The sequence below is a fragment of the Polypterus senegalus genome, chromosome 1 (genome assembly GCF_016835505.1).
Source record: "Polypterus senegalus isolate Bchr_013 chromosome 1, ASM1683550v1, whole genome shotgun sequence".
NCBI classification, from domain to species: domain Eukaryota; kingdom Metazoa; phylum Chordata; class Cladistia; order Polypteriformes; family Polypteridae; genus Polypterus; species Polypterus senegalus.
In genome coordinates this window covers 134,239,793-134,257,228 of record NC_053154.1, presented here as the reverse complement: position 1 = coordinate 134,257,228, position 17,436 = coordinate 134,239,793, and the positions used below count along the sequence as shown (strand labels likewise).

General features: G+C 37.4%; 1 protein-coding gene across 1 annotated transcript; it reads left to right on the top strand.

The window, feature by feature from the left end:
* The first annotated feature begins 155 nt into the window (after positions 1-155).
* On the top strand, positions 156-15,882 carry ndufb5 (NADH:ubiquinone oxidoreductase subunit B5). The gene is made up of 6 exons (XM_039758604.1): positions 156-305; positions 751-836; positions 2,573-2,639; positions 5,711-5,772; positions 12,012-12,118; positions 15,627-15,882. The coding sequence occupies exons 1-6, from the start codon at positions 188-190 to the stop codon at positions 15,745-15,747; spliced, it is 561 nt and encodes a 186-aa protein (XP_039614538.1). The 5' UTR covers positions 156-187; the 3' UTR covers positions 15,748-15,882.
* Positions 15,883-17,436: the final 1,554 nt, after the last annotated feature.

Genomic DNA, 17,436 nt, shown 5'->3' with positions numbered 1-17,436 from the left:
ATTACTTTTATTTTAAATTGTAATGTAAAATTTATATTATTGGATATTTTAAACACTAATTCACCAAGAAATATCAAAAAGAAAATATAATTTTTAAAATACCCTTACTAAAGATGGCTCCGTCACCTTCACGTCTCTTTCATAATAAATCTGAACTGAGCTGCCATTACCTTTGCCCAAAATAGCTATGGGGGCGATGAGCGTTTTACGTGCTGGTGCGGTTTTTTCAGGCAGATTAAACCCTTTCAGATATGTTTTTTCAAAGGGAAACATTCTCGCCCGGTCTGCCCCTAACCCACTTCAGGGTAAGTAATCATAACCATTTTTTCCTCTGTATTACTTTAAATGTAACAACGATCTGCTTTTGACCTTGTGAGTTGATCTAGATACTATTCAAATACATGGCATGCATGCATCTTGATTTCTAATTTTGCAGGTGGTCATAGCACGTATGATTTACTTACGGAATATTGTTTTTAATAATTGATATTAGTAAAAGGAACGCGCATATTTCTAGATAACGTTTCGACTTTGGCTGTCTCGTCTGTACCGTAATATGTCTGCTACAAGAGCAGTTGTGAGTTGTAGACTGACATTGACTGTAGTTGTTGTTCATCATTGTTTAGAATAATATTGATCACAGATTTGCAAACTGCAATTAGTTGAGTAGTTTCAATATAAAAGTTAACCCGTTTTGTCAACAGGACATCAGCCGTGTTACATTCTGTTTTCTTCTTCCTTTTTTGACAGCCACAGTTCGCTATGGCAGCCACGGAAAGCAACTGTTTGTCATCAAGCCTACAGATTTTTATGACAGAAGATTTCTCCATCTATTGGTAATTTGGGGAATGATAACGAGATTATAATTAAACTTTGGAAATTTATTTTTATTAAATACGTAAATCTTCAGTTAAATGATGTTTTCTTTATTTACCACTGAAGGAATGGAAACGCAGCGTCAGAAAGATGTCAAAATCGACAGGGTTTTTTCCTGCATTCATTTTTTTATTTGGATCATTTGGTTTAAAATCTTTTTTTAATTAAAAATCCAGTTAGTGGAGGTAAAATTGAGCGTTAGTGTAACATTTTATTGACAAACACCTTGTGGACTTTTTTTACCTAATCGTTTTAATTAGCTCTCAATTTATTATGAACAAGACCCAGTGTGAGTGCCAACAGAGTAGCTTTTATTGCTGTTCTATGGTAGTAAAATCAGTAAGAGTGAATAGAGTCCTCCGAACAAGTATTCTGTACGTGTGCTAAAACTACCACAAAAATGTTCATATCATGTTGTCTGTGTTGAATAAACATACATGCATCTTCAAAATTTAATAGTGGGACACAGTAATCTGGCCAGATGAAGTAACATTATGCAATTAACTCATTAAACAATAAAAATTGCTTGAAAGACTGCAGAGAAAACTTGAAGCTGTTGTAGTTCTAATATCCATTTCATATTTGGTAGAAAGTTTACAAGATACCAAATACAGTGACAGTCTTTTCTGAATGGGGGAAGAGTAATTTTGAATACTGTATAATCAAAATTAGCTTTTTAAAATATTTGCTATTCTGCTACATATAAGTTTAATTCAGTGTAAAATGATTGTCACAAAGTAGCATATTTATACTGTAACACTGCACAGTATTTAAACGTTAACATTATACAAAGTTATTGTCTATTTTACCTGCATTTTTATCACTCTTTAATTTAATATTGTTTTTTTATCCGTATGCCGCTGCTGGAGTATGTGAATTTCCCCTTGGGATTAATAAAGTATCTAACTATCTATCTATTTACAGTGAATTCCTATTTCAATGGTCCATGACTGATGTAGTTAGTTTTGGCTGTCAGAATGCTGAATACTTTTTTCTAATTTTTATTAAAACTAAGCACTTCATTCTCCCCCATTCAATGTCAAACATTCTTGCAGCACAGTACATAGTAAGGCTTCTTGGTAGTTGTGTACTTGCAAGCAGGGCTGTGGAGTCTGTACACAAAATCTTTGACTCCAACTCCTCAATTTCTGGTACTTCAGACTCCTCTATTTGTATTTAGATTCATATACTGTATGTTAATTGAAAGCACACAACAGACAAGGTGTTTCATCACGGCCAGCGTGAATCATCAGGCAACTTTTTAGCACTCTAACTTGTTAAAGTTTGGATTTAATGGATGTAGCAATGTTGTTGTGGCTTATAAACACTGAGTAACATTAAACATGAGACTATTCTTCAAAAATAAAAAAGAAGCTGTATTTTTATCAAAGTTCAGAAGAAAAAATAGTTTAACTGAATCCGTATATATGAAATTGGAAATTTAACACATTATAATTTTCAGTTATAGTATATATTTTTTCCAACTTCAGGAACCCAATAATTGCTTCCAACTCAGACTCAGATTCCATAACTCTACTTACAGGTATCTAAGCAAGAAATACATTGTACATACTGTCAAATAAATACATAAGTAAATGTTATTTTAAGGTAGATAAAAAATAGTTCAATATAGTAAAATTTAATATATGATGTCTGTATATAATTTTAATTCACAAATAATTTTTTTCCTCACCAGAGATACTATGTTTTGTTGACTGGAATTCCATTAGCAGTGATCATCACATACGTGAATGTTTTTATTGGTAAGTAAAGATTTTTAAACTCCTGATTCCACTCATCCTTCAATTTATTAGTATGAAATGGGACTGCAGTTTAATCATTCATCCATCTATTTTGTGTACTCGGCTTATTCAAAGCAGGGTGCAGACCCTGCTAAGCAAGTAATGAGCGTAAGGAAGGAATAGTCCCTGGCCAGGGTGCCAACCCATCGCAGGAGGAACAACAATCCACACCCACACAAACAGAAATGCACGCATTAGTATCCAAATCGGTATTACCAGTCCACCTAACCAACAAGTGTTTGGACTGTTGGGTGAAACTGGAGCACCCAGAAGAATCCCACATAGACAAGGCAAGAACATGCAAACTCCATGCAGGAATGAACCCCAGCCTACATTCTAAACCTTTCTAATGTATTCATTATTCAAATGCAAGCATCAGTCTTAACAAGGGACCGTGAAGAGAGCAATATACTGTAGATGTTCTTTCCATTAATGGAATGTGCACCCTAATAAAAACAAACGTGTACCCAGTAGCAGTGGTTGAGTTTGCAGAAAAATATCTAATAGAACAAGTGACACATGAACAGTTAATTTCAAAACCAGCACAAAGCTACTTATTAAGGGCCATCAGTATTTTGTAGTATCCCCATGGTTGTGATACAGGCCGCTTATATGGAGTGAACCATAAGATAAGTAGAATTTCCTGTGGCATGTCTACCATGTATTTACAGAATATCCCACCCATGATCTACTGAGACCAGTTTAGGCACATTGTTCATTAAGGAAATACACTGACAAATTGAGATATTCCTGGAGTGGGCTGTTTTGTAAGGATGGGCATTGTATACTTGCAGCCACCTTATTCATCTTCATTTTTTTTACTGTCCATCAAGAAGTATCATTAAAAAAGTGATCTTTAAGAAACAGGATCTGCAGTTTGTCAAAATCACAACTCCCAATAATTAGTGATCATTTTAGTGGGGATCTGTCTATGAAAGCTATTTCAGCTCAGTTTTTTTACTACATGATATTGTAAAATGTTATTTAAAAGTGTAATTTCTATTATCATTGTTGTTTTTGAATTTGACTTGTTACAACAGTGTGCAAATATGATAGCTCTCTTTCTTACAGAGGACATAAACAAAAAATGTCTGAATATTACTAGTTGTTTATATTTTATAAGTTGTTTAAGTCTAGGATTCTGCATGACTCTAAGAGAAGCAAAATTATGAATACTATATTTAACCTCTAAAAAGTTAAACTTGCATATTTGGTTTACTAATGGGTGAGCTGGATGTTTCTTTCTGGTGGTGCTGCTGCGTGCACATGGAAGTACACTGCTGTTTCTATGTACGGAAACAGGGGATTCACCTTTTACTCCAAGTGCCCAAAGTTGTACTCTTCTGAGAGCTTCTTTGTATCCTAAACTTTGCAGTTTAACGGCTGGCGACCAGTGATTCCACAATGATGATGTCTGTACTGGAAACATAAATAAATCGTTCTGAAACTTTTTATCTTGAGCTTTGTTGACAGAAAATTATTAATTGTCATAGAAGTCGCCATTAGGGTTGGGCATTTGTGTTTATTCTGATTCTCACAATGCTGAACAGATGAAGGAGCTTGTTATGTGCCATGAAATTTGCAAGTATTATCTTACAAAAATCAGGGACTCTGGCACAATACAAACTAGGACTGTCACATTTATGTTTGTATTCTATTTTCCAGTTTATACTTTTAAATTTAATTAAAAATTTTAAATGTTTCTAGGCAGCATTGCATTATGCTGAGCAAAGTATACCGTCTAATTATTTATATATATATATATATATATATATATATATATATATATATATATATATATATATATATATATATATATATATATATATTTCACTAAGGCAAGACAACCATGGAAAGCACGCCGGAAGGGGTGTGGACTGACTGAGCCACCGACAAGTAAGACACCTATGGCACACGCAGAAGGAGCCACGCCCACCAACTCCTGACACCTCCGAGCCACGTTGACTGTTCATAGAGGCATGTTTCTCGCGGAGGTGAATCGCCATATGCAGCGTGTTAAACGGTTTGCAAGGGGTATCCCATGGGATCCTCAAAACAATCCTTTACAACTGAGGTTAAAACACAATGAAGTAAGCAGTCTTTAAAAACCGAGTTTTCGGTTACGACGCACGACCGCGTGCACCATAGCAAATTGTTTTACTGTGTTGGTTTGTTCTGTGCATCGTTATAATGTTGCTTTTCTTGCTGATTTATTACATTACCGATTTTTCAAATGTTAATTTTCTCCCTGTGCTTAAAAATCATTAAAAACCGGCCTTATTATGCGGCGTATGGTACGCCGCAGGTTGGCTAGTTTTTCATATTACCGTTGAGTTCCTGTATATCACTTACGGGAACAATTTCTTTACATTTTTTTGTTTGGATAGCTTGTTTGAAAAATAGCTGTTGTGATTAATCAAATAGAAAATCTTCTTTTCAAGAACAAATAGCAGGCTTGGTTCCAACTTCAAGGAATTGAGGGAGATATTGCCAAAAGCTATAGGAATCTATTTTTGATTGTAGGCCTGCTCACTGCCTGTGTAGTTTGTATGTTTTCTGTGTCTACTTAAAATTTGTTCCAATGTACTGTTGATTTTCCTGTTAAATACTGAACACACACTAGACTAAGATAACACAAAAATAGATGGAGTAATTCAGTCTGTCAGTGCACCCATTTTCATATCCTTTAATTTCTTTCAAAGTCCATAGGAGCCAAACGGGGAATCAACAAAAAAAACCAAAATACATAGATCTAACTATAATGACCTGCTTGTTTTACAAATAGCCCACACAAATACTCTTACTGGATTAGTGTAGATGTACCCACGGACGTACAATGACTTTTGCAAAAAATCTTACTAGTTAGAGAAAACCCATGCATGTTTGAAGCGAACGTACAAACTGTAAGATATCACATTTATTGAATATTTCAGTTTCATCAGTTCTGTTGCAGTAAGAGTAATTCTAATCAGAATTTTATCATTTTAGAAGGCTTATATTCTATGTAATAATATATACTTTTATTTTTACAGGTCAGGCTGAGCTGGCTGAAATTCCAGAGGGTTATGTTCCTGAGCACTGGGAATACCACAAGGTCTTTATATTAAAAATAAGTATCTTTTTTTTTTAAACACAAATAAAGTTTGCCCAGTCTAATAAACTGTTAACCTAGTTTGTAATAAGGGATAAGATCTGCATTTTTCAAGTCAGTTATTTTTTCACGGTATGATACTATCCATATGTATGGTGTTCACGTCAATACCGCGACTCAATACAACTTAGACCCATGCAATTTGGCATCCATCCTTCTGACATCCATTGGCAAACTGAGTAATGACGGCTGGGTATTAACAACGATCATTGTTTAAATTTTAGCCGATCTCGGCTGCGGAAAGGATGCATAGGAAACAAAGTCACATGACTGACGAGGAACATAGACTTGCTGATGCGACCAGACGTACACAACGTGCACAACAAACGGATGAGCAACAAACGGATGAGCACCGTGCGGCTACAAATGCTACTAACACTGAAACAAATTGTGCAAATGGGACACAAAGGACAGATTTCGCACAAAGAAGTTCAGGTGCACAAAACTTTGTGTAAGCCAACTTCCACACACTTCCACTCCATAAATCCTGGTCAGTGTGAAATGTAACACATGTGCATGTGCCTGCCTCCCCACTCCAACTCCTCCCAGAATTACCCCCTTTGAATATACAAATCAATATAAATAGCCCCTTAAGTTCAGCATTTTGTGAAAGGACAATGGCAGAAGCATGGGGGGGAAAAAAGAAGAATTTTAGCAAATGCGGAGTGTAGGCAAAGAAATACTATTTGTTGGTTAAGCAGCGGTATAATACGGAAGTGCATTAGGGTACAGAGAAAAGAAAAATAAAAATAGGGACACAGTGAAGAAAAAAAATGTCAAAATGTCGACTTTAATCTTGCAGTTTATTTTGTCATTAAAGTAGAACGCTGTAATCTTCATCTTAAAATTGAAGTTTAATTTACAAGAGTTTCTCAAATGCAATTGTAACTAAAGTAGCACATTAAATGCTTTGTATTTTGTATGTGTGAAACACACCGTGCTTCTTAAATGGACCTTCTGTTTCTTAGGCAGGAGTGCATAGGCACTGGTCTCCACAAAGAATACATTACATTCATGATATTACAGCTCTCTAATTATTTTAGAATAGTAAGATGTATGGTTGATATCATTTTCATGATGAAATGCATTAAAACATGTATTAAACATGGGGGCACAGTGGCACAACTGTAGCGATGACATGGTGCCCCGCCCTGGGATTGTTCTTGCCTCCCCTGTCCAGGAATTGTTCCTGCCTCCTGCAAGATGTTTTCTCGGATATGCATGACCCTTGATGAATTAATTTATTGTAGCAGTACTATATGTACCAACCCCCAATTCCTGTTATTCCATTTTCTTTCTCCATCTGACCAATCGCCACAATATAAGCTCAGTAATAAATGCCAAACCAACTGGAAGCTTACAATGCCGATTCTTCTATCTATCTATCGATCAAGGTTCGCACCAGTCCCAGCAAGCATACAGCGTGAGGCAGGACCAATGTCTGGATGGGGCGCTAGTTTGTCGCTACTGCTGCGCCACCATGCCCCCATATGTTTAATTATTGATAGATACTTTCTTAATCCCAAGGGAAAATTCACATACTCCAGCAGCAGCATACTGATAAAAAAACAATATTAAATTAAAGATTGATAAATGCAGGTATAACAGACAATAACTTTGTATAATGTTAACGTTTACCCCCCGGGTGGAATTGAAGAGCCGCATAGTGTGGTGGAGGAACGATCTCCTCAGTCTGTCAGTGGAGCAGGGCAGTGACAGCAGTCTGTTATTAACAGTATACATTATTTAAATGAAGTTTACAATTTATCCATTGTGGAAAACGTACCTCCAAACACAGACAGACCGACACCAGGTTGTCCAAAACGCACTCCTTTTATTTTTATTTTGAGCACCACAATGCCTTCTCTCACCAACTCTCTTCCTTTCTTCCTCTTTTTCTTCTTCTTCTTCTTCTCTTTCTCTTTTCTCTTTCTCTTTCTCTTTCTCTTTGACCTCCTTCCTCCTCCTCACAAGCTTTGTCTCCTTCCTCCCAACTCTGGCTCATCCACTGGAAGGAGGCAGCCCCTTTTATTATGACCCGGATGAGCCCCAGGTGCTCCCCTTGACGTCACTTCCTGGTGTGGCGGAAGTGTCAGGAAAGCACCTGGAAGCCCTCCGGGTGTCCTCGGAATTACTTCCAGCAGCACTTCCTGGTATGGCGGAAGTGCTGCCATCCAGGCTTCTCGGACTGTCCGGGCGCCCCCTGGCGGTGGCCACGTCCTCTCATAAAGAGTGTCCCAGCTCCGTCCCTGTGGCCCCCAAATAGCCCCGGGCGGCTGCCCTCTTGTGGCCGAGGAGTAACAATGTCCAAGTCGGGGACTATCCAGGCGTCCCGGCCGGGCAGTGTCCCCAGACATCTGTGACACTGCCCCCTCACCAGCCGATGCCCATCCGGCAAAGCGGCCCGTCCCGCGAGGGGTAGAAGGTTCCCAAGGCGGGGTCCCGGCATACCATCTGCCACGGACTGGACCTGAAAAACAAGAAACCGGTGCGGAGACGTCGTCCCGACGCCGCCTAGTGGCATCTTTGCTCGGAGCATATGGACAACGTCTCCAAAAATGCCCAACTCCATGACACCTGTAACACTGGCGCACCCCTTGCCTTTCTGGTGTTCTCCGGGCCTGAAAACAGGACGGGAACGCCCGTGCCTGTATCTGTTCAACCTGGCTTGGGGCAGCTCTCAATGGCCTCGGAGAGAGCTCTCTTGCCACCCGCGAGCTCTCGTACACTCTTTTCCACCTGTCAGGAGACCCCTCAATTTTTCTCCGGGGCCTCCCGTTACTCTGGAGTGCTGCAACAGCTTGGATCCCCTTATGAATTAAAGAGGGACTCCGTCCAGGCTTCTCTGACTGTCTGGGCGCCCCCTGGCGGTGGCCACGTCCTCTCGTAAAGAGCGTCCCAGCTCCGTCCCTGTGGCCCCCAAATAGCCCCGGGCAGCTGCCCTCTTGTGGCCAAGGAGTAACAATGTCCAAGTCGGGGACTATCCAGGCGTCCCAGCTGGGCAGTGTCCCCGGACATCTGTGACACCATATATTGTAATATACATATTTTAATGCATTTCATCTTAAAAATTATATCAAGTATGCATCCTAGTATTCTAACAGCACAGAGCTCCAAGAGGATAGGTCTTGGAAATCTAAATCAACTTAAAATCCAGTCATCATCATCTGTAAATATGCGCTCTTTTCTATTGAAGTGAAGTGAATTCCTTTATTGTCAAAGTATGGTACAATAAGATTCAGCATGCCAATCCTCCATAAACTTATTTTTCTATAAAATAAAATAAATAATAATAATAGATAAAATAACAATAATGATATATAATATATAACAATAATAATATAAAAAAAATGTAAAATGTACAGTATGAAAGCTTAAGTACTATATACATGAACCATAAAGTGCAAATGGTTCATAAAGTGACTCCGGTTATGCAATATTACAGCTATAGTGCAAGTTTACAGTGAGGTTAGTTGTAGTTATAAGTACGAGTGGGAGTCAAGCTAAAGTTAGAAAATGTGATTTATTAGAAAATGGAACAAACTTTAACAAAACTGATAATGTCATTTCTCAATGTAGTCTCTACCCTTCACAATGCACTTGTGCCACCTGCCTGGAAGTGCCTGGATTCCAGCAGAATAAAAGGTTTTGTCTTGTCCTTGCAACCACTTGTGCACTGCTTTCTTCACGTCGTTATCTGTTGTGATGTTTTTTTAGCGGTCCAAAAAGGTGGAAATCATAAGGAGGATGTGGCAATACCTCAAACTTCAGTTTCTCCAGACAAGTCTTGGTTTTCTTAACTGTGTGTGGGCAGGAATTGTCTTGCAGCTAAAGGACTCCTTGAGACAGCAGTCCCTGCCGCTTGGATCAAATAGCAGGCTTCACATTGGTCTCTAGCAAGTCACAGTAACTTGCACTAGTGACTATAGTACCCCTCTGCATTTAGTGTTCAACAATAACATGGTGCACGAGTGGTTGTGAGGACAAGGTAAAACCTTCTATTCTGCTGGAATCCAGGCAATTCTAGGCAGGTGGTGCAAGTGCTTTGAGAAGGGTGGAGACTGCATTGAGAAATGACATTATCAGTTTTGTTAAGGTTTGTTTCACTATCTAATCCCATTTTCTAACTTTAGCTCAACTTCCCCTCATACAAACAGCTCTACCAGGAGCACTTGATAGACTGATCGAGTGCATTTATACCTCTTGGGTGAAACTGTTTCTGAACCTCGAGGTCCATGCAGGAAAGGCTCTGAAGTGTTTGCTGGATGGGAGAAGTGCAAATACACTGTAGGCATGGCTGAGTGGAATCCATACAGATGCTGATGGCTTTCCTGAGACAGTGTGTGCTATAAATGACCTTCAGAGCTGGAAACTGTATCCCGATAATCCTCTGCCCTCTCAACACAGCTTGCCGTATGGCTTTCGGATCAGCTGCTGTACAGCTCAGATACAATTGGTTAAAATACTCCACCATTATATTGTTACGGATTGATTACAATCCGTTACCTTAAATTTGTAAATGATATGCGGTTAATTTCATTGTATTTGATGAAGCCTATGTCATGGATATGAATCTAAAAATGAAAGGGTAACCACACAGGAACAGTAGCACTGCTTTGACATTGGTTGCCGCTAGTTTGCAAAACCAAGTAGAAACATGCATACATAAGGGGGGGGGGGGTTTGCTGCCACGCAAATGTGCATGGCTTTACACCAAGTTTATATACATCTTGAAATACAACATTTTTATGATTATGCACCATTTATACATGAGGCCTCAGTTGTCTTCACCCTCCCTGCCTTTTTTTTCTTCTTTGCCACTGCAATTCTGTCTCTCTCTTCTTTCCCACATCTTCTACTTGCTGGTGCTCTTCATTGGTATATATTATAGCACATACAGATATATTTTAAGGAGACTGAAGGAGGAAGTGTCAACAGGAGAGTCATCAAACAGGAAATTGACTTTTATGTGCCTCTTTCATTATCATAAGAGGAAGGCAGAGGTCTTATATTGTGAGACAGGAGAATACTGCTGATTGTTCAGAAGTACATACTAAAATCATAATGAATGAAACAGTTAAAGGTCCTTGCACTAAAACCTTGGAAGCACTTTTTAGTTTCCTATAAAACTGGGGGGAGTGCTAGCAGACAAAACAGAGCAGATATGAAGTCAGGATCAAAGAAAAGGGTAAGAATACCAGAGAGAAGTCTGAAGTACCAATCATTAAAAGCCCAGTGCCCTGGAATTAGAATACAAATCAAAAGACAGCAAGTAAAATGTCACACTAACTGAATAACAAAAGAAATCTATTTTGTTTTCTAGGTGAATCTAATACATGGGGAAGGTCCTAGTTGCATTTTTTAAGAAGGAATGCATAATGAGGCCACATGAAACGGCAGTAGCAATGGACATTGTCAGCATAGCCCCGGTCATGCAAAACTAACACAAAATAGCAGTGATGAATAAAAAAAAAAAAAAAAGAGCCACTGTAACTTCACCATCATAACAATAGAATGTATTGAGGAGTGGTCAAAACTTCCATAAAATTGCAAAAACAAGAAATATATCTCAAAACTCATATTACAGTACAGTTATGCAAAGAAACTAAATGTATAATGCTCTTCAAATTCAGACATACTACTGGTGTAAAATGAGAGCAATCTATACAAAACTACTGCAAATGCATTAAAGTGAAGAACACAATTTTTTAAATAGCAGTGGGACACATTTTTTTTTTCCCTCCACAAAAATGACGTGAATACACTGCTTTACATTACAGTATGACTACAATCTCAAGACCTTGGTCAGAACTTTCTCTGTTGTAAAACATACCAATATACAGTATATATTTTCAAACGTTTTTTTAACATTTGGACAAGTGCACTTTAGAGTTATTTTTTCAACCAAAAGAACAAGCACTGTATTTTTTTTAATTTATGAAAATGCTTCATTTAATAACACAGTTTCCTATAGCAAATTAATGCATGTCATGGTTGTGAAACAATGACTTTGATTAGAAAAATACCAAATTTACCCTTTAATTTACTATAAATAACTTGCATACATAAATACCTTTTTACTGAGTAATTTTTATTACATAATGTTATTTTTTTATGAGTTGTGGTTTGTAAACATGAATGTTGTATATGAAGGTACATGAATGTCATTGTTGCTCTTGCAGCATCCCATTACAAGATGGATTGTTCGGAATTTCTATGACCCTCCGGAAAAGGATTATGAGAAAATGATGGCTGTTGTTCAGATTGAATCTGAAAAAGCAGAAATTAGGTAAAATAGCTTCTGTTATCAAACCTTAAAAATAAGTTTTATAATCTTTTGTTTAATAGCTCACCTGGGATATATGTGGTATTAAGACATGTTGCAAAAATTAGATTTTTTTTCATGTGAAAAAATATTAAATTATGGTGGCCCCAAAGGCAAAACATAAACACAAAAAATAATTAAAAAAAATACAAACAGAAAGTGTAACCTTAAATAATACAATAAATAAATTTAAATACAGATATTTTTATAAATGTACATAAAAAAATAATGATTACAAAAATGCATGTATCTCTCATTTAAAAAATATTCCATTATTATCCTATATATCTATCTAGCTGTAAAATGTGACTGAATGTATTACGAGTTAGCAACTGGGAGGATCTATGCTACCTGGTCCTTCTAAGCATAAAATGACTTATTCCATCAGCATTACTTTGCTTACAGGAAAGGTACAGTTTGTTCTTTTCCCTTAAGGTGATGCCACATTAGACAACTGTTATAGTGATTTTCAGTGAATCTTCAATTACATAATCTTAATAAGCTGGTGGCAGTCGGCAGTGGTCCTGTGAAGGCCAGTCACGTAGTGAGACATACCAGGTGACTCACTCCAGCAAGTCTTCAACTCTCCCAAACAAAATCAATTTTGTCTTTAGTCCGAGTTGTGGACTGTGATTGCATGAGAGCTGACACCCAATTAATGCTCATCTTGAACTACAACACATATAATGCAACAATGGGGGACTGGTGTTTTAGACATGGCAAACAGAAAAAGGGGTCTGATGTGTTGTGTTTTAAGTAGACACCATAACAGAACAGAAAAAAGAACAAATGCCAGAGATTGTGACTGAGCTTACTGTCCCTGTTAACAGTTAGTACAGCAACAGCCTTTAGCTGTCAGAAATGGCATGCATGACGATCTAAATTTGACATGCCCAATGGTTTTCACATATGTAAACTGACATGGTCTGGTAACGAGATGACTGTGTTTTGTATTTTCAATTCTAAGCTGGGTTTTCAGTTTTGGTTTGTATTTTCTTCCTTTTAGTTTTCATTTGCGTTTTGTGGTTTATTACCCTCTTTTTGGACTATCAGAGTGCATGCATGGGATAGGCAAGGAGTACACAATTAAAAGAAATACAAGTACACGAGTCGGTGTACACAGGTGTCCAGAACATGCTGACATGGAGAATGGTGCTGTATACATACAACATAAAGTAGCAATCTCTATGTGAAAAGGGTAGAGAGATGCACATCACTGTATTCAGAACAATTCCAATGGATGAAAGATTGTCTAAGTTACTTTTATTTAGTGTATATATTCAAAAAAGTCTCAAGTAAATTTAACTACATACTCTAATGCTATTCAGATCAGAATTGTGTTTTTCTTCAGCTTAAAATCAACAATTTTCAGTGATTGCAAGGTACTCTACCATCAGCGGGTGATAGATAAATAAGTCTGGAATTACAAAATTTAATACTTTGAGCAATGATTAAAGTTGATTTTATTTTATATTACTCAGTGAACATTTGTATAGTCTGTTTTGTGCTTTCTAAAACATTGATCTTAATTTTGTACTAGATACGTAGTTTGTAAACTTGAATAAAAATAACCATAATACTATGTATTGAAACCACTTTGCCTTTGTTGAATTCGCCTCAAGCGGCAGTCGGCAGCTTATTTTCCTCTCATTTTACATCAAGCTGAGTCATGAATGAACCATCTGCTTCAGCACATAAAATGTACTTTATATAAATGTACATTTATATAAAGTACATCTTCCAGTAAAAATTAGAAACCAGTCTGAAAAATCTGGGAAACATGGTTCATTGATTTGTAATCCACCAAATACACAGCTAATAAAAAATAAAAAAATGGGTTTAAAGAAAGTTGACCTCACTAACACCAGACATTGCTTTTCATGAGCTCTTCAATTACTTGCACATTAGTACAAAAGAGCAGTACTGTACATTATGCTCCTTTATTGCTGCTACTACAACCACAACTTGCAGTCCACTTCACTTGCTGTCCTGTGTTAGGAAATCACTGTCTACCAGAACCTGCTTTAGCTACTTTCCTGTGGTTTTAAGCAAACAGATGCAGCCTTGTGTGTGTGTGTGTGTGTGTGTGTGTGTGTGTGTGTGATGCATTATGCCTGTCACTTCCATGGTAATATGCAAGGGCAGTTTAAGATAAATGGAAGCTGGCCATCACAACTGGCTTTGCTTTTTCCCCCTGAAGTGCGTCAGTCACCTCCACTTGTTTCTAATACTGTGTTAGCACAATGGAGTAGCAGATGCTCTTTTCGATGCCCTTTCCTATTAGTGTGTCAGTCCCTGCCAGTTGTCATCTTGAGTTGTTCTTCAGTGTTCGTACACAAAAACACTCTGTCAGTCCTCAGCGATTACTCGCCCAAAATAAATAAATACATATCTGTTCCTTGTTCATAACATATTTTGCACTTCACATATATATATCCATCTTAGTAAAAGGAAAATAAAGTAAAAAAAAATGCTTCCCTTTATTGGACAGTACAAATGAAGCAGAAGAGTTAAGTGAATAGGGTGATACTTATTTTATTTCAGTCGATGGCCAATCATTTGCTACACAGCTATTTATTTTTATGTGTTGTAACAAAAGGCGCTATATGGGCGCCTGACCTGACACAGAGTCACACCGGAGGCCCGTTTAAAATAAATAAACTTTTATTTTTCTTCACCTGTGGGGCATGTCTTCCCCGTAATCCCCACAGGCACAACACAGTCCCAAGTGTAAATAAAGCACCCAAAACAAAGCACACTCTTAATCTTCCTCCAGAACTCCTCTCAGGTAACCTCCTCCCGATTCTGGCTTCCAGAGTGGTGGCTGCTGGCCCCTTTTATAGTTAACCGGAAGTGCTCCAGGTGCTTGATTGCCGAGTTCCGGGTGTGGTGAAAACACTACCCATAAGGGCTCAGGAGTTCCAGCTGCAGCACCCACTGGCGGCACCTGCAGGACCCAACAGGGCTGTACCCAACTCCAATTCCCATGGAGCCCTGCAGGAAACCAAGGTACCGCTCCAACCCAGGGGGGTGGCCATCTAGTGTCCAGATGAGGTATTGCAGTCCATGGCTGCTCCCCCTGAGCATATAATGAAGGGGCGTCCCAGCCCGTCATGGACCCTGCCGTCCACCACAGTGTTTATATAAAAAAGACATTTCATTGTGAGTTTTCTGTACAGAATACTTGTTTTCTTCTTTTTACATGCAACTTTAATATGTCTGTGCCATTTTACTGTAAATTTACAAATTTTGTAAAATGTCTTATTAGACACTTGGTTAATGTGTGCTTACTTTTTATTATTACAGTACCAATAAATAACCTGAATTATAAAGAGATAAAACTAACATCAAATACTTTCATATGTCAATGTCTTCTTCTATCCAAATTGTGTTATAGTAGCTTTTTGTTTTGGATCTGTGTTTGTATATATATTTTATTTCTTCCCTTTTTTTTTTTTTTTTTTAAATTCAGGCGGGCACATCTGGATGTACGTAAAGCAATGAGGGAAAGAGGAGATGGGCCATGGTATTACTATGAAACAATGGACAAAAATATCATTGATTATTCTCCCAAGTCAGCACCAGATAACTGATTGTTTATGTTGATAAGAACATTGCTTAAACATTTTTCTAAACAAAATTTAGAAAAAACTTTAATCTAAATTATGTATATGTTGTGTATTATACCAAAAAGGTCTGAATAAAGACTTTGTTTTGAAATTCTAAAATGTCTACTCTGCATTTTTGATTCAGTGTAATTACAGTTAATTTGTCACTGTCTGTTGTGTTAGTTGATTAACAAATCTATATTTAATAACCATGATTTTCAAAATAATAACTAAAGCCAATACAACACAATATTTGGGTATTATGGCTAGACAAAACAAAGATTCTAAATGTACACAAAGTGTCCTTTTTGTTAACATCGTTAAAAATCCCTCTAGTCTACAGCTACAAGACTTAGCAACTTTGGCATTATTAATAGCCTGTGAACTACTAAAGTTTCAATAGAATGTAATGTTTTGATGAAAGTTACTGTTATTCGTACACGTTCTTTATAGAATTCTCCTTAGAAGAGGTGATACATTTCATAGCTAGCCCATTAAAAGCATGCAGCACAGAGGACGTAAAATGCGCTTTGCTCACGCATGTGCATTAAACTGTGTGATGTTTCTTAGGCCGTCAGTACACGACTTCAAGTTGCACAGCATGTGACACTTGACTCCTGAAGCTGTTGAATCTCACTGCTTTGAGGTTGTTGTATTACAAGTCTGGTGATAGATTGCATGTTTCCCTCACAGCTACACAGCACAGTTTCAGATTCCGCAAGTGTTATGAGTTTGTTGCATTTTTACAACCAATTACTGCAGTGCCCTGATCATATGATATGAATATTCCATCTCTTCTATTTGCTTGGTCCAAAATTTGATCTTTTGCAGGCACACAGTAGGTCTCCCCTACAATACAAGATCAAATCAAACCTGTTTGATTATTATAACGTGGATCTTAATTTTTGGCTTAAGTGTAATTGTAAATATTCTTTAGAGGCTACTTTTAACCACAGGAGTAATACGGTACAATCAGCAGTTCTCTCATTTCTTGTTGTGCTTGTAGGTTTGCTAGTAAATCCTTAACTGCTCATTATCTGTGGATGCTTTCATTTTACCTTGGGTATGTTTGTATTTTTGTCTTTAAAGCAGTCTGGGCTGTGGTTGCAAAGCCATAGTTTACTTTTGGAAAGTGCAGTATGAAGAGCAAATTTAAAATTAATGAACAAGCAGCTGAAAGATTCATAAATTTTGCACCAAACTTCTTTCAGTAAAGCTGGTAGTGATTTCTTAAATGTGGTTAATTTAAAAAATGGTATTAAACTGCAGTTGCTTGAGCCCTCCCTTTCAGTTTCATAGGGATTGCTTATAATCACGGAGTATAAGATTTCTACTGAGCTTTTTACTATTTTTGCCTTCCTTTTGAGCACTGAGCGCTTGTGAACATGTAATGTGAATATGTAACATGTAATGCCTTCCTTTGACAGGTCCAAATTACATTTATGTATCTAGCATTAATATATGAGGAATCAAATTTGATTTATGAACAGTGTAGTAGTAGCATTGCCATGTGCAAGAAGTACAGTGAAACTCTTACTTGCATATGCAGCCAACAACATACAAAAAGTGTAATGTGTTTGACTAGTTGAAATGAGAAGTCTAGGTTTTGTGAATTGATATAATGCAGCCAAAATATAGTAATTTTCTGTAATATTATTTAAAATGAATGCAAAA